At 42.8% G+C, this 27,170-nt stretch overlaps 1 protein-coding gene across 2 annotated transcripts in view; it reads left to right on the top strand.

Moving 5' to 3' along the window:
- Nucleotides 1–24,377, top strand: part of UNC13B (unc-13 homolog B) — a 56,878-nt gene extending 32,501 nt beyond the window's left edge. Inside the window, exons 14-32 of one of the 2 annotated variants that reach the window (XM_051965361.1) lie at nucleotides 782–871; nucleotides 1,273–1,404; nucleotides 5,028–5,155; nucleotides 5,819–5,904; nucleotides 11,256–11,382; nucleotides 11,559–11,655; nucleotides 11,900–12,043; nucleotides 12,480–12,557; nucleotides 13,086–13,163; nucleotides 13,459–13,547; nucleotides 13,751–13,903; nucleotides 14,033–14,156; nucleotides 14,362–14,418; nucleotides 14,747–14,827; nucleotides 16,548–16,695; nucleotides 18,582–18,638; nucleotides 22,113–22,205; nucleotides 22,569–22,728; nucleotides 22,869–24,377. In XM_051965361.1, the coding sequence (XP_051821321.1) occupies nucleotides 782–871; nucleotides 1,273–1,404; nucleotides 5,028–5,155; nucleotides 5,819–5,904; nucleotides 11,256–11,382; nucleotides 11,559–11,655; nucleotides 11,900–12,043; nucleotides 12,480–12,557; nucleotides 13,086–13,163; nucleotides 13,459–13,547; nucleotides 13,751–13,903; nucleotides 14,033–14,156; nucleotides 14,362–14,418; nucleotides 14,747–14,827; nucleotides 16,548–16,695; nucleotides 18,582–18,638; nucleotides 22,113–22,205; nucleotides 22,569–22,728; nucleotides 22,869–23,154 (2,208 nt within the window). In that variant the 3' untranslated portion in view covers nucleotides 23,155–24,377. The remainder of the gene's footprint in view (nucleotides 1–781; nucleotides 872–1,272; nucleotides 1,405–5,027; nucleotides 5,156–5,818; nucleotides 5,905–11,255; nucleotides 11,383–11,558; nucleotides 11,656–11,899; nucleotides 12,044–12,479; nucleotides 12,558–13,085; nucleotides 13,164–13,458; nucleotides 13,548–13,750; nucleotides 13,904–14,032; nucleotides 14,157–14,361; nucleotides 14,419–14,746; nucleotides 14,828–16,547; nucleotides 16,696–18,581; nucleotides 18,639–22,112; nucleotides 22,206–22,568; nucleotides 22,729–22,868) is intronic. The other variant, XM_051965368.1, reaches the window with a different exon arrangement.
- The last annotated feature ends 2,793 nt before the right edge of the window (nucleotides 24,378–27,170 follow it).

The raw sequence follows: 27,170 nt of genomic DNA, 5'->3' as shown, positions 1-27,170 counted from the left end.
ATCCACTGAAAAATAAGATGAAAATAAATACAGAATCCCTATATTTAGAGAAATAGCTTTAAAGAAGGAAGGGGAAACTTGACTCAGGCCAGAGCTTTGCATGCATGATGTTTGTCCCCATAGTGAATTAGGGCTAGAGTAGGAAGAAGAATGATGAACCCAGGCAATTTCCCGAGATCCTCTTGATTTGAACAATATGAACTTCACTATTTGCCTTAAAATATAGTGAATTCCCACCCACATTTAAATGTAAGTGCAAAAGCTCCCTATAAAATCAAAGAGAATTAAGGTTTGAATGATCTGCCCACCCATTCCCTTTCCATTTGCATGGATAATTGGTATATAGTATACTAACAGTATATAGTATATTGTGCCATGTAGATTGGTCTTTTGTAGTTAAAAACATTTTTTCCCAAAAATGGAAGTTAATTTCCTTATGAGAGCAAACTTCAATGAAGTGTCTTCTAACGTAATTACCAGCAACTAGGATCAGCTTCCTGTTAAACTCCTCCTGTTAAAAATTTTTCTAATGCTAGAAGTATTTGTGTGTGTATAAATAAAATACACTTATATTGCTCTAAATGTTTATGTCACAGCCCTTTTCCCTGAGCAAAGTGTTGGATCCAGGAACCCCTTAAGTAGGGAGGGAACAGGTAGAGAGAAACATATATGAGATGGGATCTAGGGAAGGTTCAATCAGCTAAGCTAACAGGAGTTATTGGGTTGATGCTTCTTATTTGCTAAATTTTTTTTTTCACTTTTGTCTACATTTGGTTTGTAGAACAATTTCCCTGCTGGGAGTCCTGAAAGGCTGCAGGATCTGAAATCCACTGTGGATCTTCTCACCAGCATTACCTTCTTTAGAATGAAGGTGAGTGTTTAAGGATAGGTTGGGAAATTGATCAAGGAAGGGAAGGACTCTGGGTCAAGTTTGAAATTCTAAGTCTCTGTCCTGAACTGAATGGCATGCCTGATATTTGGAGAGCCCCGGATTCAGGAAAAGTAATTTTTCCTTCCATACTTGTGTTGTGTGGCAACACTGCACTCTGTGGGCTAAAGGAGATGAGAGCTTATGTTGAATAATCCTTCATAGACTGGTCTGACAGCTCCATCCAAAGGCATAATCTAGCATGTGAGGGAAAAGGGTGGCCAGGCAAGGAGTAGCAGAAAGAAAGCTCCAAGGCTGACCAGGAAGGAAAGAAAGGAGCACTCCCAGTTTAACTGGGTTGGGTATGATTTAGAACCTACCATATTCTTCTGGATTCATTTTAGGTACAAGAACTGCAGAGTCCACCACGTGCCAGCCAGGTAGTGAAGGATTGTGTGAAGGCCTGTTTGAATTCCACTTATGAATACATCTTCAACAACTGTCACGAGCTGTACAGCCACCAGTACCAGACTGAAGTGAGATGTCCTATGTACTACCTCCTTCTCTTCCCCCTTTAATTCCTACTCCCTGTCCTTATTGGTGATTCATCTGTCTTTTTCTTGATGCTGTGGCCATTTGTAATGATAAGCTGAACATTTGGGCTAATAATTTTTGCAATTTCAATCTCTCCAGTCTCTTCCAAACTCCCAGATAGATACTATGTAAAATCTATGGTTTATTTATAGTTAGATTGAGACCATCTTGAACAGTTACTGCCATTTGAGCTAATACATTTTCTTCTTTTCTTTTTTCTTTGTTTTCCCCCTGAGGCAATTGGGGTCAAGTGACTTGCCCAGGGTCACATAGCTAGGAAGTGCTAAGTGTCTTAGATCAAATTTGAACTCAATATTCTTCTTCACTGTACCACCTAGCTGCCGCGGAGCTAATACATTTTCTTTCTTACCTTTTTTTTTTATTGTGGCTTTTTATTTACGAGATACATGCATGGATAATTTTTCAGCATTGACCCTTGCAAAACCTTGTGTTCCAACTTTTCCCCTCCTTCCCCCTATCCCCTCCCCCAGATGGCAAGTAAACCAATACATGTTAAATATATTAAAATATATGTTAAACACAATATATGTATACATATTTATATTGTTACTTCACTGCACAAGAAAAATCGGACTTAGAAATAAGGTAAAAAATAATCTGAGAAGGAAAACAAAATGCAAGTGGACAATAACAGAAGGAGTGGAAATGCTATGTTGTGGTTCACACTCATTTCCCAGAGTTCTTTCACTGGGTGTAGCTGGTTCTCTTCATTATTGAATAAATGGAACTGATTTGGTTCATCTCATTATTGAAGAGAGCCATGTCCATCAGAAAAAAAGTATTGTTGTTGAAGTATATAATGATTTCCTGGTCCTGCTCATCTCACTCAGCATCAGTTCATGTAAGTCTCTCCAGGACTTTCTTGAAATCATCCTGCTGGTCATTCCTTACAGAACAATAATATTCCATAACATTCATATACCACAATTTATTCAGCCATTCTCCAATTGATGGGCATCCACTTAATTTCAAGTTTCTAGCCGCTACAAAAAGGGCTGCCACAAACATTTTTGCACATACAGGTCCCTTTCCCTTCTTTAAGATCTCTTTGGGATATAAGCCCAGTAGTAACACTGCTGGATCAAAGGGTATGCACAGTTTGATAACTTTTTGAGCATAACTCCAAAATGCTCTCCAGAATGGCTGGATATGTTCACAATTCCACCAACAATGCATCATTGTCCCAGTTTTCCCACATCCCCTCCAATATTCATCATTATCTTTTCTTGTTATCCTAGCCAATCTGAGAGATATGTAGTGGTATCTCAGAGTTGTCTTAATTTGCATTTCTCTGATCAATAATGATTTGGAGCATCTTTTCATATGGCTAGAAATAATTTCCATTGCTTCATCCAAAAGTTGTCTGTTCATATCCTTTGACCATTGATCAATTGGAGAATGGCTTGATTTCTTATAAATTAGACTCAATTCTCTATATATTTTGGAAATGAGGCCTTTATCAGAACCTTTGATTATAAAAATGTTTTCCCAGTTTATTGCTTCCCTTCTAATCTTGCTGCATTAGTTTTGTTTGTACAAAAACTTTTTAATTTGATATAATTAGAATTTTTCTATTTTGTGATCAATAATGATCTCTAGTTCTTCTTTGGTCACAAATTCCTTCCTCCTCCACAGGTCTGAGAGGTAAACTATCCTATGTTCTTCTAATTTATTTATAATCTCATTTTTTATGTGTAGGTCATGAACCCATTTTGACCTTATCTTGATGTATGGTATTAAGTGTGGATCAGTGCCTAGATTCTGCCATAGTAGCTAATATATTTTTAAAAGAAATTTGTGGTTTGGAAATCTTATAGGAATTCACCCAGATTCTCTGTTCTTTCTTTTCATTCATTTCATTGAATATGCCCTTTGAATTGTGATCATTAAGGAATCTAATGTTATTGATCTCTTTGATGTTATTGAAGATTCCTTCACTGATGCTAGCCTTTATCAGAGATTTCTTTGAAGACTTAATTAATTTTTTGATTATACCTGAGTCAACGTGCTTTGTAGGCTCCCCCGTCTCTTTCCTTGGGCAGTTTCTTTTGGAGAGATGTTTTTGCCTCTGGTTAGACTCTTTACCTGTCAGCCAGGAAGGTATTTATTTGAGAGTCTAATTTCTGAGCTCTTAGCCTATAGTGAACCTCTGTTCCCAGAGTATCACTTATAAAATATTTGGCCTTTTACACTTGGGTAGTAATGCCTTTTTTCCTTTTCCTACTTAATTTTCATAATTAATGTTTCCTAAAATAGAATTAAGTCCATGGTAGGTTTCGTGACTGTCCCTCTTCTGCTAGATGAATGATTATAATTGGAAAAGGATTGTTTGGACTTAAATATGGTTCCCGTGAAGATTCTTCTCTTATAGAGCTAGGTGCAGTACTCCAGAGCCAAAACCTGTACTTTGCTTCTCTTACTGGGATTAAAAAATGTTTCCAGGAAACATTTTCACTGTTTCTAGGAAATAGTCAATTCTTCCCACCCTGAACATTTTCTGCATTTCTTGGTGACCTTGACTTCATTCCTTTTCTTTCCCTCATGGTACATGGAAAGAGTATATGAACTTGCGCAAATCATTTAAATTTCTTGGGTCTTCATTTCCTCATATATCAAATGACAGAGTTGGACTAGATCACTTCTTAAGTCCCTTCCAATCCTAGATCTTTCACCCTATTATGTTTCTTTCCCTCAAAACTGGAGATGCCAAATGGACCCCATTGTTGTCCAACTATATTGTTCAGCATTCTCTAGTTCCCTCTGATGGGTTTGTATATATTATTTTTGTCATCACTGACTTGTCCACATACTTCTTTCACCAATCTAATCTGATTGGTGACTTGACCTCATTTTCTATAAATCTGCCCTTGAGGTTGGCCAGATATAACCTTTCCCACAGACTTCTTAAATCCAAGGGTCCTCTAATTGTCTTATGGGCAGCAAAATTTCTCTCCAACTATACACAGAATGTCATGAGACAAAATGAACCATAGGGCAGTTGTGATTCAGAGATTGGCAGATAGGAGAGAGCGGGAAGAGATCAGTCATTACTTATAGTGGATTGGAGCACAAAATCCAGTATTACTTTAAGGACATTTATCTCTCCTTTGTTCTGGGTCTTATATGGTTCTGGGGCTGGACTTAGTCCCTTACACACTTCATTTATCTGTAGGAATGGTGAGGTTTCTACCCTGTAAATTCTAGGATCCCCTAAATCAGTCTAAATAATCACAACTTATTCTCTGAATTTCTAATTTTTCTTTGTGCACACTGGTGTCAATACTTTTGTACAGGGTTTAGATGGAAGTGAGTGGGTCAGTACTGCAGTCAGAAGGAAGCTCCTGAGGATGCAGCTGTTGTGGACCAATCGGAGTGGAGAATTCCCTATTCTTGGGGAGGAGGCTGGCCTAAAAGAGGGAGGGATGTGGATTATGGGGATAGAGTCTCCGGGAGAAAACAACATCCTTTCCCTTAGAAGGAAGAGAGGATCTAGGGGATGTGTATGTTGTGTATGTTTTAATATTGATATGATTTTTGGAACAAGAAACAGGAACTGCCTCCAGAGGATCAAGGCCCCAGTATCCGGAATCTGGATTTCTGGCCCAAGCTCATTACTCTCATTGTGTCCATCATCGAGGAAGATAAAAATGCCTACACACCTGTCCTGAACCAGTGAGCAAGCACTCCTCTCCCCAGACCCCAGCTGCACTCAACCCCACTCTGTCTGTCTAATGGCCTCTTTCTTTTCTGTCCCTATATGTTTACAGTGCTGCCTCCTCTTCCCGTCCATGTGTCTGTCCGTCTATCCCTTGTGTCTTTCTGGTTAACTGCCTTGACTAGGGCTTGAGGTGGGTGCAGAGCTGTCCAGGATGCTCCTTCCCCTTTGGCTGAGCCAGCTCCCCTGGGTGAGAGGCCTTTTGGGTTAGATATGTTCTGGATATGCTCCGTGGAGGCTCAGTGACCCTGTGTTCAGTAGTATGGCATGTTCCATCCTCTCTTTAGGATCTCACTTCCTGTCTTTCTCTTGGGGTATCAGACCCCTTCTTGTGGCCCTCTCTCTCCTTTTCCTTTGGTCTCCTTTCCCATAAGCCTAGGCTTCTCTTCTCTTCCCAGATTACTTCTCTTCAAATTGGGCCTTGCCACCTTCCTCCTTTGGTTCTTTCCTTTCTCTCCTCCTGCCTTCCTCAGTTTCTATCTCCAATTTCCCCCACTGGAGTTATATATTCCCTGTCCTGGACCTTTCTAGTTCAGAAGTCCCTTGGGTCAGGCCCTCAGTGACAGAGCTAAGCAGGCCTTGTCTTGTGCCCTAACTTTGAAACCCCTTCCATTCTCCAGGTTCCCCCAGGAGCTGAATGTGGGCAAGGTCAGTGCAGAGGTGATGTGGCACCTATTTGCCCAGGACATGAAGTATGCCTTGGAAGGTAAATAGTTAAAGTCAAATTCTTCCTTTAACCCTCCACCTGGCATGGCAGAATCCTAAACCAAGACGGTCCTCCTTCAGAGATGTTCCCTCTCCCATTCCCAGGAGCAGGACTCTCACTACACTTTTCCAGTTATTCTCACCTATCTCCACCTGTCCTTTTGTTGTCGAACATTTGTGTATCTTTGTATCCCTAGTCTGATTTATTGGGAGGAGACAACTTAGAGGAAAATACCTTTCTTCCCAATTCTCAGGGTAGAGTAAGGATGACGTAGAATTTGGACAACGTTGAGGGCTAAAGGAAGGATGTGTTTGAGTGTTAGTCTTAGGAGGGGGCAATATTGTTGTAAGCAGGGAAGTAGCATCATTTCCATATCATATCGTGGCCATAGTGAACAGGAATGTAGCTATAGGACTATAAGGGACCTCAATGGTTATTTAATTCAAACCCTCTAATTGGACAGGTGAAAAATCTTGAGCCTAAAGGGATGAAGTGCCCAAAGTCACACATCCAATAAGTAGTCGAATAAGTAGTTGAACTTCTTGAACTACAAATCCAGTACTTTCCATGGTGCCACATGGCTTACACGATCCTTGCCTTCAAAGAGCCTGCAATCACTTTCATGAGAGAGATAAGATACAGGCATATGGAAAGTTAAATTCAATGTAAGAAGTTAATTATAATTCAATACAAACATTGAGGAAATATCATAAGACAGTGCAAATGAATTGTATGAACAATGAGTACTTTTAGTCTAGATAAATAAGAGAAAAAATACTTGAGGCTGGTATGAGCAGATAAGACTAAGACTTCATAGAAAAGGTGGGACTTGACCTCATTTTTGAAGGATAGGTCGTTTATAGATAAATAGGGTGGAAAGAGAAGAATATTACAGGAGATGCAAGAATTGTGTGGGCAAAGGTTTGGAGGCAGAAACCCCCACCTTTAGGCCAGGAGGCCCCTAAAACCATTTTGATGGAGGCTTCAGTGGCAGTGCCATTAGCGACAAGGTGCTGACTGTCCCTTTGTTGAGCATCTTTATTACTCCATCTCTTAGGATTCACTCCAAACATGTACATGATCCAGCTATAAAGTAGTGAGGCTGATTGTGCAAGTCACACACTGAAAATTGGCTCATTACTTTAGACACATGTCTTCATCCCAAGCTCAGTGTTATGAAAGAGAAAAGAACATTCAGAAAACAATGGACATATATTAAACACCTAATGTGTGCAAGTAGTGTGCTTAGGGATATAAAGCCAAACTTAAATAATCTTTCCCTTCAACAAGTTCCTCTGGGGAATATATGATTTTGATTTTAGATTACACAGACAAACAGAACACAGACAGGTGAAGCAGAGAATGGGAGGCTACATTTGCTTGAAATCCAACATGAATGGTGGTGCTGAGAGAGACTCACAGGTAGTGATGGGAGCATTGGAATTGGAGTCACTGGACCTGGGATATACTACTTTACCAGCTTCATGACCTTTGGCAAGCTTCTTCCAGGGGGATTGGATTAGAATGGATCCTGAGGTTTCTTCCAGTTCTAAATTTGTGATTTTATGAACTTAGGTTTGCATAGCATGTTCTTACTTAGCAATACTATTGAAATCTAAAGAAAGAGGAGATCAGTGTGGGTACAAAAGTTTTTTTGGAGACAGAATTTTTGAGTTTTGTAAGATTGGAATAGATACTAGAGAAATGAGAGGGCATTTTTGGGCAGGAAATAATAGGGACAAAGATTTGAGGGCAGAGACAGCACAGCAAGATCAAAAGAGCCCTTAGAAAGGAGCTTGGGGGTTGAATATGAACTGTACTACTTACCCAGAAGTATGACCATAAGCTTAGTGAGTAATTGGATGTAGAAGCTAAGAAGAAAGGGAGGCATCCAAGAGGATGAGCATTTGAGTCTGGGGATTGGAAGAGTAATGGTGCTCCTGGTAGCCAAAAAGGAAAGTTGGAAATGAAAATGAATCATTTCAGTTGATCTCATTTGTTTAATTAGGAAGAAATGAACAGCAACTAACTGAACCTGAGCTTTAAGCTCCACCCCAAGATTAAGGACGGAGATGTGGTCTAGCCTAGATATGAGGGGTTGGGGAGTCCATGAATAGGGAGAGAGGATCATAGCATCCTAATCAGCATTGTAAGAATATTTTATATTTACCTAGCATTTTTGAAAAACAAAACAAAACAAAACTATAGTACTCTGGCTCAGACAAACAAATGAGTTCCCCATGTTCAGAGATTAAAGGCAAACTCAAGGCTTCTGACACCCTGTTCTGATGTGCTTTCTACCATACCAAGCTGCCTTGCCTGAAATGTTAAAGGAAGAAGAGACCTTAGGGACATTATCTAATCAACTACTTCATTTAAAATGTGGGAAAACAGACTCAGAGGTGAAATTACTTGCCCAAAGCCATGTAGCTAATTATAGTGTAGAAAGAGATCAGAAGGGTATGGGAAGAAAAATGGGAATAAGTTCTTAACTATTGTAGACCTGAATGATCCCCAAATCTTAGAAATAGTAGCACGATTCTTCTGGGGCCTGTCAGAACATTTGCAGAGGCATAAACAAAGTTTAGTACTTACCCCTCATTAATCTTTTTAAACAAAGCTACTCAGCAATAGAAGCCACTAGATATGAGAGGCACAGGATCAAGCCAAGAACTTTTTAAAGGCAGGAAATGTACAAATAAATGCATAACTATAAGACTTTGATACCTTGGAGAAGACAAAGATAGGAAACTTAGGAGCTCTGTATGGTGGGGAAGGACTGCTCCCTACCCCCAACATGGTTCTAGATGGGATACAGAGATTGGTTCCTCAGACAGACTCTGGCACCCCACTGTTTCAGAACCCTATGGTCTGTATTCTCTTAGCCTAAGAAGCAATTCCCACAAGGAAGAGGTCCTTCCAAAGGTCACCTAGTCCTTACATCTCTTGGATAAAGGCAAAAGAGAAGGGGTTGGGGAACAGGGCACATCTTAGGTGGGTGTGGCTGGACCCTGAAAAGGCTGCTCTGTTGTCTGCCATTTGCATTATTCACTGTTGTCTCTGCTCTGCCAAAAGGACCTACTACTGTCTTTCGCATCCGCAAAGTCCTCTTTCTGGGTGGTAAGAGCTTTTGGTTGCTGCCCCTTTACCTTTAGACTTGCAGCCTTTCATTTTATCTCCTTCCCTTTCCTTCCTACCACTGCCTAGTGACAGTTCCCACTTTGGCTCTAGGAGCTTAGTAACACTGCCTGGCATTGTACTAGAATGTAGCCCTCCCGCCAGAGGTCACCTTGACTGCTGCTCCTGGGCTATGAGGGCAGGCCTTGGGCTAGAACTAGGGTCAGGGTTACCTCAGTCCAGTGTTGCCTTCGCTTCCTCACAAGCACCAAAGTTCCCCTTATCCCGTTTCCAGTACCCCGCTACCCTTTCCCCACTATCCTAACCAGCCGTGTGCCCAGTGAGGAGAGCCGGAGTGGGGAGTGGCTACTGGGGCTCTCCTTCTGGGCACACGAGGCATGTTTTCCAAAAGGAGAGGAGGGCACTACAAATGGCTGGAAGCATTTCATCTCAGTGAGAACTTTTCTCAGCAATAAGTCTGAGAGTTCTGGAGTCCCAAACTCCTGAAGTTTTAGGGCCTTGGAACTGAAGTTCTTCAGGCCTTTCTGTCTTGTGCCTCTTGTGCCTACAAGAGTCTGTTCCAAGCTTGCTATTGCTTTACTAGGCAGAGCCTGGTGTTAGAAGATAAGGGATGTAGAGGGGTGGGTGTGTGTGTGTGGGTGTGTGTGTGTGTGTGTATGTAAGAGGGGAAATGGGGGAAGAGAAGAAAGAGAGAGATGGTATATAGTGCCTGAATAGAATACACATTTCTTTTTTTTTAATAATAGCTTTTTATTTTCCAAGTACATCAAGATAGTTTTCAACATTCACTTTTGCAAAACCTTGTGGTTCCATTTTCTTCCTCTCTTCCCTAAATACATATTTCCTAGCAGTACTGAAGGCCATAGAATAAATATTTTGAGCATTTTCTTAAAAGAAAACAGGATGAAATATGCTGACATTCTAAAATAGGCCAGTGTCTCAAAGCGAGACTGAGAGACCTTCAGAAATAAACAAGGGTCTAAAAAAAAAATGAACAAAAGGCAGTGTTTATGATAATACAGAGGAAGGGCTGTCAGGATTGAAAAATCATCCTTCTTTGCCTACTTTGATCAGGATGCACATTCATAGAATACAATGTAAGCTATAATTTTGTAGAAAATGAGGTATAAATAAGGCTGAATAATTAATATTGATTTGTGAGAGTAATTTGGCTGACTTTCACTTTATTCACTGATACTTTCTTCCAATTCTCAGATTTTCTTTTTACACTTCACATAAAATGGCAATCTTTTTACAAGTCATGTTTGTTTTGTAAAGAGATTTGACTTATTGCCAAAACAGAAGATAAATTGTAATGGCTGTCTCCATAGATAATAAATCATTTGCAAATCTTAAAGCACCATGTAAACATTACTTATTAGATATTAATATGCAGCCACACAAACAAAACATGCATACTTTTTGATTTAGTAATGAAGGCATTGTGAATGGTCACTGCCCCTGCTTCTCTTGTCAGATACGGGCATATGGAGGTGGTGAGTCTTTGTTTTGGTATGCACAGAAGAGATCTCTGATGATACAGGAGATGCTTTCCTTCTCCACATAGATAGCAGACGTCCAGCTACTTAATTCCCATTTTTTACAGTGTCGAATAGCTTTCTGTGGTGTTCACATACGATCAGATGTTAATGATTCTCCATTCTGTACTTTCTTATCCTCATACCTACCTTGAAGTTCTGTTTATTTTCTGGGCATTCCATCTTATCTTAAGATGCTGGCACTCTTGAATTCTCAGCTCTTTTTCCACATGGTTCTCAGTGTAACTGTGTATTTGTGAAATTGTTTTTAGTTCATTCATGGTGTATTGCTAACTCTCATATTCTAGAACAGGCAAGTCTTTCTAGAAGTAGGAAAGCTGCATTGGTTTGTGATCACTGTGTTGCCCGGTGATTCTTCTCCATACACTACCACCATTCCCTCTCCTGCCTTGGATGCCAAAGCCAAATCAAGACTCTCTAAGAAAGTATCTTCCCAACCCGTCTTGGCTGTGTGATTGAAAGGGAGCATCTGCTGAGGCTGCTCGGTGTCTGTGTGCATGCGTGTGTCTGCGTGTGCAGATTGTCAGAAAAGGGCTGGGGCTCCCCTGACCCTGGGAACCTTCTTTGAAGAGCTCCAGCTGGACTCATTGCCTTTAGCGGGGTCAGCATGGTAGCCATAGACATACCAACTGACCTCGACTTTTTCTCCCTCAGAGCATGAGAAGAACCGACTCTGTAAAAGTGCTGACTACATGAACCTGCACTTCAAGGTGAAGTGGCTTCATAACGAGTATGTTCGTGACCTGCCTGTCCTCCAGGGGAAGGTGCCTGAATACCCAGCGTGAGTTGGGCTGTCGGAGTTGGCGGGGGGGGAGGTGGCAGGGAGGAGGATTTAGGCACCCAGCCTGCAAGGGGAGAAGGAGGAGAGCATCTGCAGGCTTGGATGGCGGTGGGCCAGCAAAGGAGCCAGGGAAGTAAGAGCGGCTTCTCTCATTGGTCTTCATGCCCCTACCCCAGGTGGTTTGAGCAATTTGTGATGCAGTGGCTGGATGAGAATGAGGACGTGTCCCTGGAGTTCCTGCATGGTGCCCTCGAGAGAGACAAGAAAGATGGGGTAGGTGTCGGTAGGGGACGGGGCCTCTCTCTTCTGGGGTGATGAGCCAGGTAGCTCTGTCCAGGGCCTGACTGCTACTTGGGTGTGGCGGCAGTAGGCACAGGGGCTATGTCATCCCAAGAATGGAAGTCCCTGAAACCCCATTCTGGGGTGGTTAGCCGGAAAAATGACTTTTCCTTGGGAGATTGGGAGGCCAAGGGGCCAAGATACAACAGAGGATGACCCTGCCTGGGGCTTTCTCCAGTTCCAGCAGACATCGGAGCACGCGCTCTTCTCCTGCTCCGTGGTGGATGTCTTCACACAACTCAACCAGAGTTTTGAAATCATTCGGAAACTGGAATGTCCAGACCCCGGCATCCTTGCCCACTATATGCGGAGATTTGCCAAGGTGACCGTCATCCCTGACCCTTCCCCAGTCAGTGTCTTACACTGGCCCTTCTGCTTCCTGTTTGTTAGGTCTAGGCTCTGTCTTGGGGTCCCCTAGGCTGGGCAGGGGCCCACGAGGGTGTGATCATGTGATGTGAGCCCGAGGCTGTGCCCTTTTGCCCATGCTCAGTGCTGAGGTTAACAGGCTCTGAGAGACTCAGATAAGGGGACACTGTGATAGGGCTACCAACTAAGGGCTGGACAGATTTTTTTCTCCCATTTCTTGCAATTGGTCTTTGTGGTTGGGGGCTCGATGGCTGTTGTGCCCTTTGGGTAAAAGCGGCACTTGGCCATAGTTCTGTGGGTGTGCCCTGTGGCTCTTGTTCCCAACTTGGATGACAGCAAAGCTGACAACTCCTGTTCTCCCTGCCCTTCCTCCGTGTTCTCTTTTTCCACAGACCATTGGAAAGGTGCTGATGCAATATGCAGATATTTTAGCCAAGAATTTCCCTTCCTATTGTGACAAGGAGAAACTGGTAAGAGATGGTCTCCCCCAAAGGGGAGGGCTGTTCCCAAAGGGAAGAGCAAGAGTCCTGAGGAAGTGTGTTGCTAGATCAGCTACTGACCTTCTAGGAGGGATCCTCCCTCCACTCTCTTGACTCCTGCCACTGACTCCCTTGTGCCAGATCCCAGTCCTGGGGCCCCTCTGTCAAGCTGAGTCTTCACTACTTTTCATTACAAATTCACCCTGCCCTGAATTTCTGTCTGATGTTTACAAACAACAAGTGTAAGAGAATTCTTTGTTTCTCTTCTACCTTCCCATCCAGAGAAGGTGGTGAGCAGTGAGAGGTCTGGCTCTCCTGGAAAGGTTGAGACTAAGATAAGCACCCAGACCACTCTACATTAACCACTCATTAAGCCCCTATGAACTTAGGGGATGCTAGAAGAGAGGATCTAATAACCCATTTCTAGTGACCCATAATCTAGTAACTGCAGATCTGGTCATTTATCCTGCAATATCTGGGACTGGGAAGGGTCTCAGCAGCTCTGCCCTGTTTCTTTAGCCTTGCATCCTAATGAACAACGTGCAACAGTTGAGAGTGCAACTGGAGAAGATGTTCGAGGCTATGGGGGCCAAGGAGGTAGGGCACGAAGGACCGACCACTTCCTTCCATTTCTTCTCAAAAGGCCAAAATATGATACTGCTGGGGAGGGGCCACGGAGGGGAGGGGTGTTTCCTGACCTGGCGGAAATGCCTGACCCACAACAAAGGTAAAGGGCTGGGTGGATTTGGGAAGTTGGTGGGGACAGGGAGGAAGGACTGAGGCAGTAGAGGAGCTAGAAGAAGACCTGGAAAGGTTGAATTGGGGAAATGGAGGAGCATCCTGCATAAGGAGGAGGTAAAAAAGTAAATGGGCCACTCTCCTATGTTTGTAGCTGGATCCTGAAGCAGGAGACAACCTGAAGGAGCTTCAGGTGAAACTGAACACCGTTCTCGATGAGCTGAGCACAGTGTTTGGGAACAGGTGAGTGGTCCAGGCCACCTGCCCCGGGCGTTTTCTAGCCCTGTCTCAGTGGTTGGAGGCATTAAGAACTTTGTACCCCCACTGTGGGAGCAAGGAGAGTTCCTGGGGCAGTTTGAAGAATAGGAACTGGGTAGAACTTCCTCTTAGAATCTTCAAGAGGCAGCTAAGAGCAACAAGCTGAGCTTGATACATCGGGTGTTTAGTTTTCAGACAAGGATTGACGAGTGCGTTCGACAGATGGCCGACATCCTGAGTCAGGTGCGCGGCCCAGGGAATGTGACCCCCAACACCAGAGGCTCAGTGGCTCAGGAGGCAGACGGTGTGCTCCGACCCCTCATGGACTTCCTGGACAGCAAGTGGGTGCAGAGAGGAGGCATCTCTGGAGAGTGGGCGGGGGGGCAAATCAGGGATGAGGCCATGTGGGAAACCCAGGGGGCTCGGAGGTGCCCTCGCCACCCTGACCCTGGGGCTCTGGCTCTCTCCAGCCTCACGCTCTTTGCCACGGTGTGCGAGAAGACGGTGCTGAAACGGGTGCTGAAGGAGCTGTGGCGGGTGGTGATGAACACCATGGAGAAAACGATTGTGCTGCCCCCACTTACGGACCAGACGGTGAGCCTGCCCCTCCTCAGAGACCGCCAGGCGAAAGCACCCCCGGCATGCATGCCCCTCGTTCTTGCACTCTAGCTCTCCAGCCAGAGACGCAGTGCTCACCAGTCGGGTAGCATTCATTCAGAGGGCCCGGAGACCCCACTTTCTGTGATCGGAGTCTGCATGTTTTTAAACTAATCTTTGTTGTCCTCCCTTCCCTGCTTAGGGGCCCCAGTTGATCTTTACAGCTGCCAAAGAGCTAAGCCATCTCTCCAAACTCAAGGTATAGTGCTCCCACTCAGGGCTTGCAGAGGATGAATGTTCCAGGCAGGGCAGCAGGACAGGATGGGGAAGGGCATCCTGGGTGTTAAGTGTGGCACCTTCTCTAACCAATTGTGGTGCTCAGGGGGGTGGTTCATTACCTGGGCAGTTGGCCCTTTCTAGAGACAAGGTGCAAGGCTGCCCCAGCAGGCAGGCTGAAGTTGAGGGTGGTAGGGGAGGGAACTTTCAGCTGTCTAACCTGAAGAGGATGAAAGAAGATGTTCTCATGAAGTTATCTGGTGGCAGAAGGTGGGGAGCAGCCCTTCTTTAAACTTCTGATCTCATTGTAGGACCACATGGTACGGGAGGAGACACGGAACCTCACCCCAAAGCAGTGTGCTGTCCTTGACCTTGCACTAGATACCATCAAGGTGGGATGAAAGACTCTTGCTGATTTCTCTCCACTTGGCCCCACACAGTTTAGATTCCACTGAGTCAAGAGCTTCCCATATCCCTTTATCCCAGCTTTGCAGTTTAGTTTCACAGTAACACCAATAATGAATGTTAAGCCAGATCTCACTGAAACAGTAAAAGTTTACGATAGTGGTGACTGATTTTTGGAGAAACTTATTCCTTCCACTCTCCTAATGGTAGCATGAAGAATAGCTCATCTGGGAACTTTTAGAACTTGCTCCATTCAGAAAATGTTTTCTAAAAGACCCAAGGTACCCTGTGATCTTGCCTCAACGAGAGAGATGGCAGGTAGTTGGTGTTTTTTCCTTGCTTTTTGGGGGCCCAGACTTCCTGAGTGAGCCCACAGAAGAATGAGAAATTAGGTGAGGAATTAGCAAACATCAGGAATGCCCTCTCCTTTCTTATACACACATGGTACAAGTCATGGAAGGTACACTTGAGCAATAACTCGGCCCTGCCCCACAATTTGGGGCAAAGGGATGACTTCCATTACCATTCTAACTTTTATATTGCCTCAGGTCTCTATAAAGTGAGTTTAAGCTTTTAGTCAGAATTTTTATCGTGTTTTTATCTCTAGCTTTAGTAGGTAAAGTTCTTTTTCTCCCCAAATCCAGAATTCCCTAACCAAAAAAATGAGGTGAGCATACAATTTTTCTTATTAATTCAGGACCCCCAGTTATCTGAGTACTGAAGTTACTCTTGTAACAACAATAATTATAAAAATATAATATATTTGTATATAAATATATAAAATAATGTTAGCAATAGCTGATAGTCATAAAGTACCTACTATGTACTAGACATTTTACTAAACCCTTTACAAGTATTATCATATTTCACCTTCACAACAACCCAGAATTAAGTGCTAGATGAGGAAACTGAGGCAAAGCAAGTGACTTGCTCAGGATCACAAAGATGGCCTTCCTGACTCTAGGCCCACTGCTCAATCCACTGTGCTACCAACTGCCTCCTGATTGCCTCAATCTCTTTCTGTGTATGGGTTTATAATTTTAAGTCATGCCATTATGCTGGTCAAGAAGCTTCAGTGGCTCCCTGTTGCTTCTATTATAAAACATGTATTTCTGTCTTTGAATTTAAAGGCTTTCATTTCTACCTTCATCTGAACTTTCTAAACTTATTTCACATTACTTCACACACCAATCAAACTGACCGTACTGTACTCTATAGCTTTCTATATCCAGGCTTTTTTTGTTTGTTCTAATGATTGGAATGTACTCCTTCATCTCTGCTTTCTACTTCCCCTTAAGGCTGAGCCTAGGTGCTGTGGGATGAAATGTTTCTGATTCTTCTGGTTGTTAATATTCTGTCCCTCACATTTTTTATGCTTATAGGTAAACATATATGTGCATAGATATATATATGAAAGTGTTCATAATAAGGGCTTAATAAGACATCTAAATAAGTGGTTTAGATCAGATAAAGCAGAGAGGATCCCCATTGCACAGAGTGTACTCTAAGTTCTCTTCCACCCCTTAAGATTCTGAGATCATCCTGGTATTACTATCTGGCCTTATCCTGGATGTGTGCTTACTGGAATAAGTGCTGCCTTTGTCTTGTGTTTCTCCTCTCCCTAGTTTTAATTTCATTTTTAGCTCTTTTCTATCAATCCTACATCTAGTGTTTCTGAAGCTATAATAATAACTGGTTCCCTTCCAGCAATACTTTCATGCCGGTGGCAATGGACTGAAGAAAACGTTTCTTGAGAAGAGCCCAGATCTGCAATCCCTTCGCTACGCCCTGTCCCTCTACACACAGACCACAGACACACTTATCAAGACCTTTGTGCGGTCACAGACTGCCCAGGGTGAGGCCTCTGAGAGAAGTGTCCCTCTCATCTGTTTTATGTGTCACCTCAGCCTCCGTCAACACATCTATTTGCCCAAGGATTTAGTATTTCTACTTACTCTCACCAGATATCAGTGGTACCTAGGGACTCATCCCACTCCCTATCCTTCCGGAGGCTTACGGTTCCATACCTTTTTTCTTGATTTCCAAGGTTCTTATTCCTAACCTCAAGCCCATTGATACTTATCTTTTGCTCCGAAGGTTCAGTATCCCCTCTGCCTTGAAGGGCACAGTCTCTCCAGAATCCCTCATTCCCTAAGGAATTAGTCCTTTCTTTACAGCCAGCCTATAGAATCATGGACTCAAAGCTCAATCCATACTCTCCATAATTTCAGCTGTATTTTTTTTTTTATCCTTTGCTTAAGGCCTTTAATACTTAGGGCTTCTCATTACATTTTTCATTCACTTCATAAGTCTTTTCCCATCTCCTATCCATTCCTCAGCCAAGATGCAGACTTTGCAATAATGTCACCAGAATCTTTTAGTACTTTCAAGTTGTTTTGAACGTTTTCACTTCAGTGTCCAGTTTTCCTCTTCCCCAAAAGCCTCAGGGGGACACTGAAGGGAAAGAAGCCCTTGCGGTATTTAAAGCCTGGCTGGGGAGAGTAGGGAATGGAGGAAAACTTCTGTAAAATAGTAAAAACAAATGTACTCAGAGCCCTCAGTGGGTAAAGAAAGGTAAGAAATGGACTTTTATGAATCTAGAAAAGCATGGGAAGTGGGGGAAAGGAAGGAGAAGATTTTTAGCTGGTTTTAGAGGGTGGAAGAGTCATAAATGGAGCAATAAGGAGAAAGACATTTTAAGACTAAAGATGCCCAAAAGTATAATTGAATAAATTGAAGAGAGAGAGATAATAAACTAATGGAGTTATATAGAGCCAGAGGGCTTGTATTGAGTGTTGATACTTTTGTATGTGTACGTATAGAATAAAACTTTGAATTTTGGAGAGCTTTGAAAGTCTGGCCAAAGAGTTGAGATTTGATGGGATGGAAGATAGGTTTTTGAACTGGAAGATGGTCTGAATAAAACAAAACAATGATGGAGAGAAGCCTGTATTATTCTAACCATGGCAAGGGGGGATGTGGAATGATCGGCACAGTAACTTTGGTGACTAGCCAGGGCCATCTGGGGATAGCTAGAATGGAAAGAGTTGGGGATTGGTACGAGAAGCTTGGAGGAACTGACTGAGGAGGCAAGAGAGCACATGTTCCCTTCTCTCAATTCCCCAAGAAGTCACCTTTGTATTCTATGACCCTCTGCTGCTTGACTAAGTGAAGGCAACAATACCTCTTCCTCTTTGCCCTGTTTTAAAGTTTTCTCTTGTTCCACTGTCCCCTTTATAGAACTTGGCAGGGGAAAGAGAAGGGTCCCACAGTGCCAGGTCTGTTGCCTTGTCCACCTTTAAGCTGTGAGGCTCTCCTCCCAGGTGGATCCCTGAATTAGCTCCTCTTCCCTGGGTGGGTTAGAGATCCTTCTGATGTCTGCCCTGCCCAAAGACCATTGGGGAATGGTGGCTTCTGTCTCTACCTCCAACCCTTAAGAAGGTTTCTAGGGGTTCTTAGAGGTTAGCCAGTTCAGGCTGCCACCCCGCATCTTAAATTTGAAGAAACTAAACTTACATTTTAAAACATGTTACCCCTTTATTCTGTATCCTCTGCTGCTTGCAATGTGGCCCCTCATCTGAGCTCTGTTGTGTGATATCCAGTCTGACCCCGCAACTTCCAGGACTGTTTTTCCCTGTGAACAGTTACTCTGACTGGTGTACCTGACTGCTTTCTAATTTCTCTTCTCTCTCTGTTCTGCCGCTGCTGCCGCCACCGCTTGATTTTTCTTTGCTAACCCAGTGCATGATGGGAAGGGTATTAGGTTTACTGCAAATGAGGACATTCAGCCGGAGAAGGGTATGTTATTCTCTGACATGGAGCCAAGAACGCCGTGCAGGCCTCTCCTTTCCCCTCTCCCTCTCCCCAGTGGTCTGGTATGTGCTGCTTATGCCGGGGATGGGCCCTAGTGTCGGGGAGGGGCAGTGATTCAGAACTGTGGCAATACAGTAACATGCTCTGACAGCCGGGGATCGGCCTAATGGTGGCTCTGCCTTGGAGTTTTAGACAGAGTAAGGAAGGACGGTGGCTGCGCTCTATGAGGGAACCTGGCCTGTTTGTGCTCCGAATTGGAGAAGAAAGCCTAGAGCAAGCTTTTTAATGTTTCCTTTTTGGCCTTCTGGGTCTTTAGGAGCAGGAGTTGTGAAGCAAGCTGTTGAGGAAAGCAGGATTTCTGCCTGTGTTGGAGATGGGGCCAAATATACCCACTGTACTCATAGATCCCAGGGTGGCTACAGTTCTTAGGTCTGGCCACATGGTGGCACACGGACTAAATTAAAACATTTTGGAATTTCCACTTTAAAAGACAGAAAACTTCTCCAGCCATTACCTAAGTCATCCCTTCTGAAATATACCTGGCAGGTCTTTTCTTGAATTCCCAGAAGGGGTAACCTGTTACCTCTAAAGGTTAACTGTCTCTCTTTGGGATAGCTTTGTTAGGAATTTCTTCATTATATCAAGCCTAAAGATACCTCTCTGCAGTTTCTACCGGTTACTCCTAGCCCAGCCCCACCATGTCCAAGCAGAATGAGAGCTTTGGTTTTTTGTATTAACAAATCACAAATGCCATCTAAAAATGTGAGATAAGTATTCCTTCTTTGTCTTCTAGTCACTGATAGAAGTTATTAAATAGCATAGTGCTAAGTATATTTTCTTACACTCTGTGTTTTAGAATTCCTTACAACTTGAAACTGAACCCATTAATAACTAACTTTGGTCATTCAGTTATTTCTGAATCCAACCAATCATACTGTTCTCTAATGTTTATTGCTGTTCTTTCTACAAAGATGCTAAAGCTTTACTAAATTCTAGATAAACTGTGTCTGTAGCCTTTCTTTCACCTATCAACTTGATCTACAGAGGAAATAAGTTTAATGGAACTAACCTGTTCTTGATGATTCCCTGCTGGATCTTGATGATTACTAATTCTTTTTTCTCAATGTTCACTTTTTGGTAATACCTTCCTTAAAAAAAAAAAAAATGGGGAGGGCGGGTAGGAATCTAATTCAAGTTCTGTGGCCTATCAAGTGCTGACTTCCACTCTGATAGTTTTATCTTTGAAACTGGATGATGTGTTTCTTTTACATTCTTGTGGGACCTCTCCTATTCTTCAGCATCTTTCAGAAGCCATGTTCCTTATGTACAATCATCAGGTCTTTCAGAATCCTGACATATAGTTCGTTTGGACCTCACAATTAGCCCTCATTTAGGACAGCTAAGTCATATCTTACTATTTCCCTGTTTCTTTTGGGTTCCAGTTCCCTAGTAGATTTTACTTTGTCACTCAAAAGAGCATTCACCCTCCTTATAGAAAAGACAATAGTACAATAAGAAGTAAATGGCTCTGCTTTCTTTCCACTATTAGTTACCATTCTATCCATCATAAACAGCAACAGTTCTGAGCATTTGATACTCCTTTTCCTTCTCTAGCTCAACCCTTCCCCTAAGATATAATTTAAAACTCTTTTTTTTTTCTTCTTAGCTTCTTTGGTGGTTATTAATCATTCTGAGATTTAGTACTTCTAGTGCTATTTATACAGAACTGTATTTACTTTTGTATTCATCCTTTACTACATGCTTTTGCTTCCATCTAAGATGGAATTCTTAATGAATTCTTTATGAATTTGTATCACTGTCTCTAGATAATTTCCCTCTGGGAATTGTTTTTCTTTATGTCTTCAGAATGGTTTCTCTTTGTGTCTTCAGAATTTCATTCTTGAAGTTTCCTGTCCTTTTGGGGATGGTTGCCTCTGGAGAATTTTAAGCTACTTTACCCACCTTTTCTTTGAAAGCTTCAAAATTTGTTCTCTAAAAATTGAGGGTACATGTCAAATTATGCCCAAGTAACTCCAAGAAACTATTGGTCACTTGTCCATAAGGCTCCCATCATTTTTATTTAAGCAACTATTTCCTGACACTAGATTAACTGTTCTCAAAATGTATTTCTCCATCTTTTGAGAGCTTGAAATTACTATTAGGGCAAATTTACATATTTTTGGAAGAGAGATCCAGCAGATATTTGAAGTTTTTATCATCTTTTCATGTAAAATTTATACTCTCTTTCCCAAACTTTTCATTTATTTTTTCTTTCCACCCAGTTCATATGTAGTATATATTTTTATGACTATTAATTCGATTTTTGTCTTTATTGATCGTCATTCAAATGCTTCTCACCTTGTTTCCCCTTTCTGGTTCTTGAATTTCTTTACATGGGCTTCTCTTCTTAATATATAGTGCTACTCCATCTCGGCCTTAGCTCTACCATACTCTTTTTGAATAAAATAGACCCTTCCAAGACCAAATCCTATTCAAGGTTCCTATCCCACCAAGTCTGACTGAAGCTTTGTCTTGAAGATTTGCTTTTTTGTGTTAAGTATGTAGTTTATCTTACTTATTCCCACACTTTATGTTTTTATATAAAAACATCTGAAACTATGCAATTTTTTGCTGACTACTATGAATTTCTGCTTTCCCTCCTCTAGTCATCTCTATTAATGGTCATATTTCCACAGCCTAACTACTGTCCATGAAACTTGGTAGATGAATATAGACTTCTATTCCTCACCTTTCTAACTGAAGGTCCTTTTGGTTAGATTTGCCAATACTTCAGGCAAATGTGTTTTTAAATAGTTCTTAAAGACTGATTTCTCTGACCTGTTCTTCCTGTGTTTTAAGCTAGGATTTAGAAATCCAAATTTGGTTCTTAAATATCACCTTCTTAAAATCTTTTCCAAATTTACCTTTGCCTTTAGTTGTCAGTTGTGATAAAAATCCTCTCAGTCCTTCCAAGGTTCTTAGTGTCTTGCTCAGTATTTCTGAGTGATGCTTTCTAAATATCTTGTTTCAGTCCCATGGAAAATCCCCATCTAGCTGTCCCTGCAGTCTAGCCAGCGTCTTGCAAACCTGCGTTGCTGTCAGAAGTAGGTAGTAATCTACAGGTTCTTTTGGTGTCTTCAGGAGAATACTGTGGCCAGGAGCCAAGAATAGTTGAGATTCTAGGGAACCCCTGGTGATCTGAGAGAGCTGACCTGGCAACCCAGCCATATTCACATGAAATGATCCTCTTAGAGGGGAAGGAGGAGGACCCAGGAACTGGCATTATCAGCCTTACCTCCACCTTTCCCTTCCTTTCCTGCATTCCATACTCCCTAGTGGCTGCTGCAGGATGATTGCTGCTTGGCTTTGGGGCTGGGTGGACCCCAGCTTCATGGTCTTGTTCGGAGCTCCCCCAGCCCCAGGGCTCCTAGTTGATGGCTTTATGTGCCTGCTTTACAGGGTCAGGTGTGGATGATCCTGTGGGAGAAGTCTCCATCCAAGTGGATCTGTTTACACATCCTGGCACTGGGGAACACAAGGTCACAGTGAAAGGTGAGAAAAGCAGATGGTATATGCATGGGGAGGGAAGGGGAATGGCAAAGGCTAGGAATTCTGTCCAGGAAGGGTGAGGAAAGAAGGAGGGTATGGTGAAGGGCATCCCTCCTCTTTCTCACCCATTGAGTTTTCAATGAACTGCTAAATTTCCTGTGTTTCTTTCAGACTAAACTTTCCTTTCCTGATTCCCAGACACAGGCCAAGTAGAAAGCATCCACAATGCCTGGAGCGTCTTCCCTAGTTTCTCTAGGAGCAATGCTATGTGGGGCCTAGCAAGGGTGGGAAAGGGGGAGGAAAGTGGTTACATGGACATGGGGAGGCCCTCCTAAGATTCTAACTGGGCCCTCTTGGTTTGGATAGTGGTGGCTGCCAATGATCTCAAATGGCAGACAGCAGGCATGTTCAGGCCTTTTGTGGAGGTGACCATGGTTGGCCCACACCAGAGCGACCGAAAAAGGAAATTTACAACCAAGTCCAAGAGCAACAACTGGGCTCCCAAGTACAATGAGACATTTCACTTGTGAGTGGGGAGCATTTTTCATGGGGGAAGATCTTAGGGGTGAGGGGAAGAATGGTAATGAGGATATTAGGGGAAATGTTGTTTGTGTGGGGAAGTTCAGCAGTCCCAACTAACACAGCCCCACTCTCTTGTGTTCACAGCCTTTTGGGGAATGAGGAAGGGCCCGATGCCTACGAACTTCAGGTGTGTGTGAAGGACTACTGTTTTGCACGTGAGGACCGGGTGCTGGGGCTAGCAGTGATGCCATTGAGGGAGATGGCAGCCAAAGGTAGCTGTGCCTGCTGGTGCCCCCTAGGCCGTAAGGTCCACATGGATGAAACAGGCCTCACTATTCTTCGGATTCTGTCCCAGAGAAGCAATGATGAAGTGGCTCGAGAGTTTGTGAAGCTCAAATCAGAGTCTCGCTCCTCAGAGGAAGGGAGTTGAGTCTCCCATCCATGTGCCAAGCTGGGCAACTGTGCCTGCCTTCCTTCATATCATTGAATTCCCATCCTCCTCCCTGCCAGGCTCATGGAAGTTAGCTATGGAGTAGCCTTTGATCATCTGTAGCCAAGAGGTTGATGTCTGATTTTTAGGAGAAATTCTGGGAGGGAAAGTTATTTCACAGGGAGAGACACGGCACTAGGCTGCAAGGATAGCCAGGAGAGTTTTTCCTTAAGAACCAAACCAAAATCTCTGACTGTTGGTCTCAAGAACCTTTCCTGAAGGATTCCCTCTATTAATATTTCAACTTCTCTACACTTACCCTCTTTCTCATCTCTTCTCTCCCCACTCCTAAAAATCCCCCCCCCCCAATTTAAATGTATCCACGTTCCTCATATGAAGAAGTAGGGGGATCTAGAATGGTTGGTAGTGAATGTCTGATGAACAGCAGAGTTGGCTAACCCACAGATGTGCCTGATAACCTTTAGTCCAGGGAAACCTCATTGGTAATCCTGAGAGTATCACCAAGAGCTGAAGTGCCTGAGCAGAGGCTGCTTTCATCTTGCTGCTTCAAGCCCCAAGGACAAAAAGTAGAACTAGGATTTGCCAGGGATAAATTATTCCCCATTTCTGGGCCTTGGCCTAAGAGCAAGTCCCTTATTCCTGGCCCTGAAGAAAGAGTTTCCAGAAGCTTCTAAAAGTCTCACAATCAGAACAGATTCACATGGTGCTTAGGAGTCTGGGACAGTGTCTTTGGGTTGGCCCAGCCTGGGTTGCTGCTATGAATGTGAACAAACATAAGCAGAAGGGGAAGGTTCTTTTTCTTTCTGGGTTAGATCCTGAGATAAATCCGTGACTACAGGAGTTGGATTTGGGAAGAATTTTCCTGCCCCAATCACCTTCTGTAGAGGGTGATGTCCCACTGAAAAGTAGGACTAATCAGTCCCTGTTATCCCTCTTGGTCAACAGGTAGGACTCTCTGGATTATTTTATTATTATTATTATTTTTTTTGGTATGGACTTTCTTTAAAGACTTGTACAGCTATTTGAAGTGGGATTTGGATTTACCTGGCATGCTTCTAGGATTCTTGGGAACTTGATGTCCACAGATACTGTCCAAAACACTAAAAAAGAAATCAAGGCATTTTTGCTGTTGTTAATCATTGTACGTGCCATTGTTGCAGAAGATTATAGGATAGTCTTTAATAAATTATCTTTTAGCAGCATTTTGTGTTGTGTTTTTCTTTTTTATAAAATGTGTAAAAAATCAGAAATCCAGTGGACTATTCATTTTAAAATTACCATTAATAGCTCAATGTAATGATTTAAAGTTTACAAAGTATTTTTATAAGTTTTATTTGATTATTATTACAACAACCCTGTTAAATGGATGCCATTATTATCATCCTTATTTTACAGATTATTAAACTGAGACACTGAGAAATTAAATGACTTACTCAGGGTCAAAATAGCATCAGAAGCATCTTTTAAATTGAGAACTTTCTGCCTCCAAGTCCAATGCTGACTACAACATATAACCTCCTCACAGACATTTGTTGTTACACCTCTACTCAGTTTGAGAGGAACGCCAAGGGATCATGGAACAAGCAATATGATCTAGAGCAGAAGTGGCAAACTGTTTTAGTGGATTTGGTGGCCTGAATTAGATTAATTGGGAAATGTTTAACAAAATCTATAAAAATATAATATAGATAATGCTAATTTGTGGTTTTCTATGTCAGTATGCTGAGTGGCAGCCCAGACAGCCATTTCTAGTTGAATTTGACACAGCTGTTGTAATGGGGATATAGCATTGAATTTGACAAACAGTACATGCAGTTTCAAATCACATTTCTGACTAGCTTTGGGACCCTAGGCATGTCACTTAACTTGTAAGCTTGAGTTTCCTCATCTGTGAAATGAGCTGGAGAAGAAAATGGAAACCATTATTTTTGCCAAGAAAACTCCAAATGGATTACAAAGAGTCAGACATGACTGAAAATGCCTGAACAGTGCTCTAGAAGAAAGTGAATAAATATCCTGGAACATCAGAAGTAGAAGAAAATCTAATTTACCATTGAAGGGCAGGGTTCACGACTCCTTAAGATATGGTTTATCTCTATACTTCCTGCTCATTCTTGATGATTCTCAGCATAACTGTAACTGACTTTTGGATAGGGTAGTTACTGCATTTATTCAAGAATTTGTCATTTACCAACTTCATGCAAGACACAGGGGGACACCAGGGGACTGAATTCCTGCTGAGAATGCAACATTCATATTATATACATACATTCTCACACATACACACAGATAATTCTAAAAGAGAGAAAGCACTGGTCATCATGAAACCCTCTCCCCCTAAAATATAGCAATTGGGGTAAGCATGGAAGGAGGTTTTGGATTCTGCTCTAGGAGGCCGAGATGAGAAGGAAATTATTTCTAGAATGTGTGGCAGATACAGAATTTGCACTTGGGTCCTTTGAATCTAAATAATAAGTACTAACATATATCTAGGACTTTGTCAAGACACTGAGTGCTTAGCACTTTACAATTCTCCGATTTGATTCTCCTAACAACCCTGGGATGTAGGTGCTATTATTTCCATTTTACAGATGAGGAAGCCGAGGTATTCAGAGACTTTCCCAGGCCTTTCTAGTGTCCCATACTGGCTGAGAGTATCATCATTTTACAGAGGAGGAAACTGAGGCATTAGTGCAGACCTTATCCTAAATCACAAAACAAAGTATTTGTTTATTATCTTCCTCTTAAAAGAAGAAAATCTAAATCCCCACCTTTAATATGTTATCTAAACATATCAATATATGTTTGAACTAAATCACATAGTTTGCACTGGCTGAGAGTATTGCGTTTTACAGTCGTTTCTTGTAATGGCTTTTAAATAAATATCAGTGATTTTGGACATCTGGCTTCAAGTAGGTGTCAGTAGACTTCCTGAGAGCAAGTCCCGTGTGGAAGCAGAGCTTCTTTTGGGTAGGAATTCAGAGTCGTACATTAGAGGGGCGGGGCCAGCGGAAGTTGCATCTGCGCACTAGGCCGGGTTTGGGTGGAAATCGAGGTGTTGGCTATAGGGAGGTGGAGCCAGCGGAAGCTGCGCCTGCGCCCTGAACCTGGTTTGGGTGGGAATTCTGAAAAAACGTCGCGGGCGACTGGGAGTCCAGATCCAGAACTGGATTTGGACTGAAATTGAGAGCCGTCGCCGGCGATGGTGAGTGACGAGTGCTGGCCGCGGAGGGGCCTGATAACTCACTTACGGAGCTAGAGGTGAGGGTGAGAGCGGTGCTTCATTCCCAGGACACCCTTTCATCTCTCCCCGAATACCCCAGGGCCCATCCGTCAGTGAGCCTGCTCATGTTGGGAAGCCTCCCTGAGGATCCCTGCCCTCCCTTCCCCCTCACGGGCCACCGGAAGCAGTGACCTCGTCTGGGCCTGGGAGTGGGCCGCTCTGGTCCCCCACAGGCTGTAAGAGCATCTGGGACCCTGAGGCCCTGCTCGGGGGTTATGTGGGGGGGGGGAGGGGCGATTCAGTCATTCTTTTGGGGTCAGACTCCACTCCATTGATGATTTCTAGAGGTTTGAGGATGTCTTTAAAATCTTGGGGTTTTGCAGATCCAAGTGTTCTCGAAGGTGGTCCCCTTTAGCAAAGGAGCAGAGATGTCCAACCTTAGACACTAGTGTGACCCAGGGCAATCATTTAACATGTTTGCCTCAATTTCGTCAACTATAAAATGGGGATAATAATAGAGGTAATATTTGTAAAGCATTTCGCTTCCCTGTTGTATAATAATAGGTTCTTTATAAATGTGTATTCCTTCTCTCCTAATCTAAGCTTCTTCCTGATATTGAAATTTATTGACCAGTTAGAAACAAAGTATAGTGGAGTTATAAATAACATATTAAAAGTAGGGATTTAGATTTTTTTTTTCTTTAAGAGGAAGATTATAAACAAATACTTTGTATATACAAGACCAAACAGAAGAAAATAACTGGAACATTAG

This window comes from Antechinus flavipes, chromosome 1, assembly GCF_016432865.1.
Source record: "Antechinus flavipes isolate AdamAnt ecotype Samford, QLD, Australia chromosome 1, AdamAnt_v2, whole genome shotgun sequence".
NCBI lineage: Eukaryota > Metazoa > Chordata > Mammalia > Dasyuromorphia > Dasyuridae > Antechinus > Antechinus flavipes.
The sequence above is the reverse complement of the archived record's forward strand: the minus strand, read 5'-3'. Positions and strand labels throughout refer to the sequence as shown.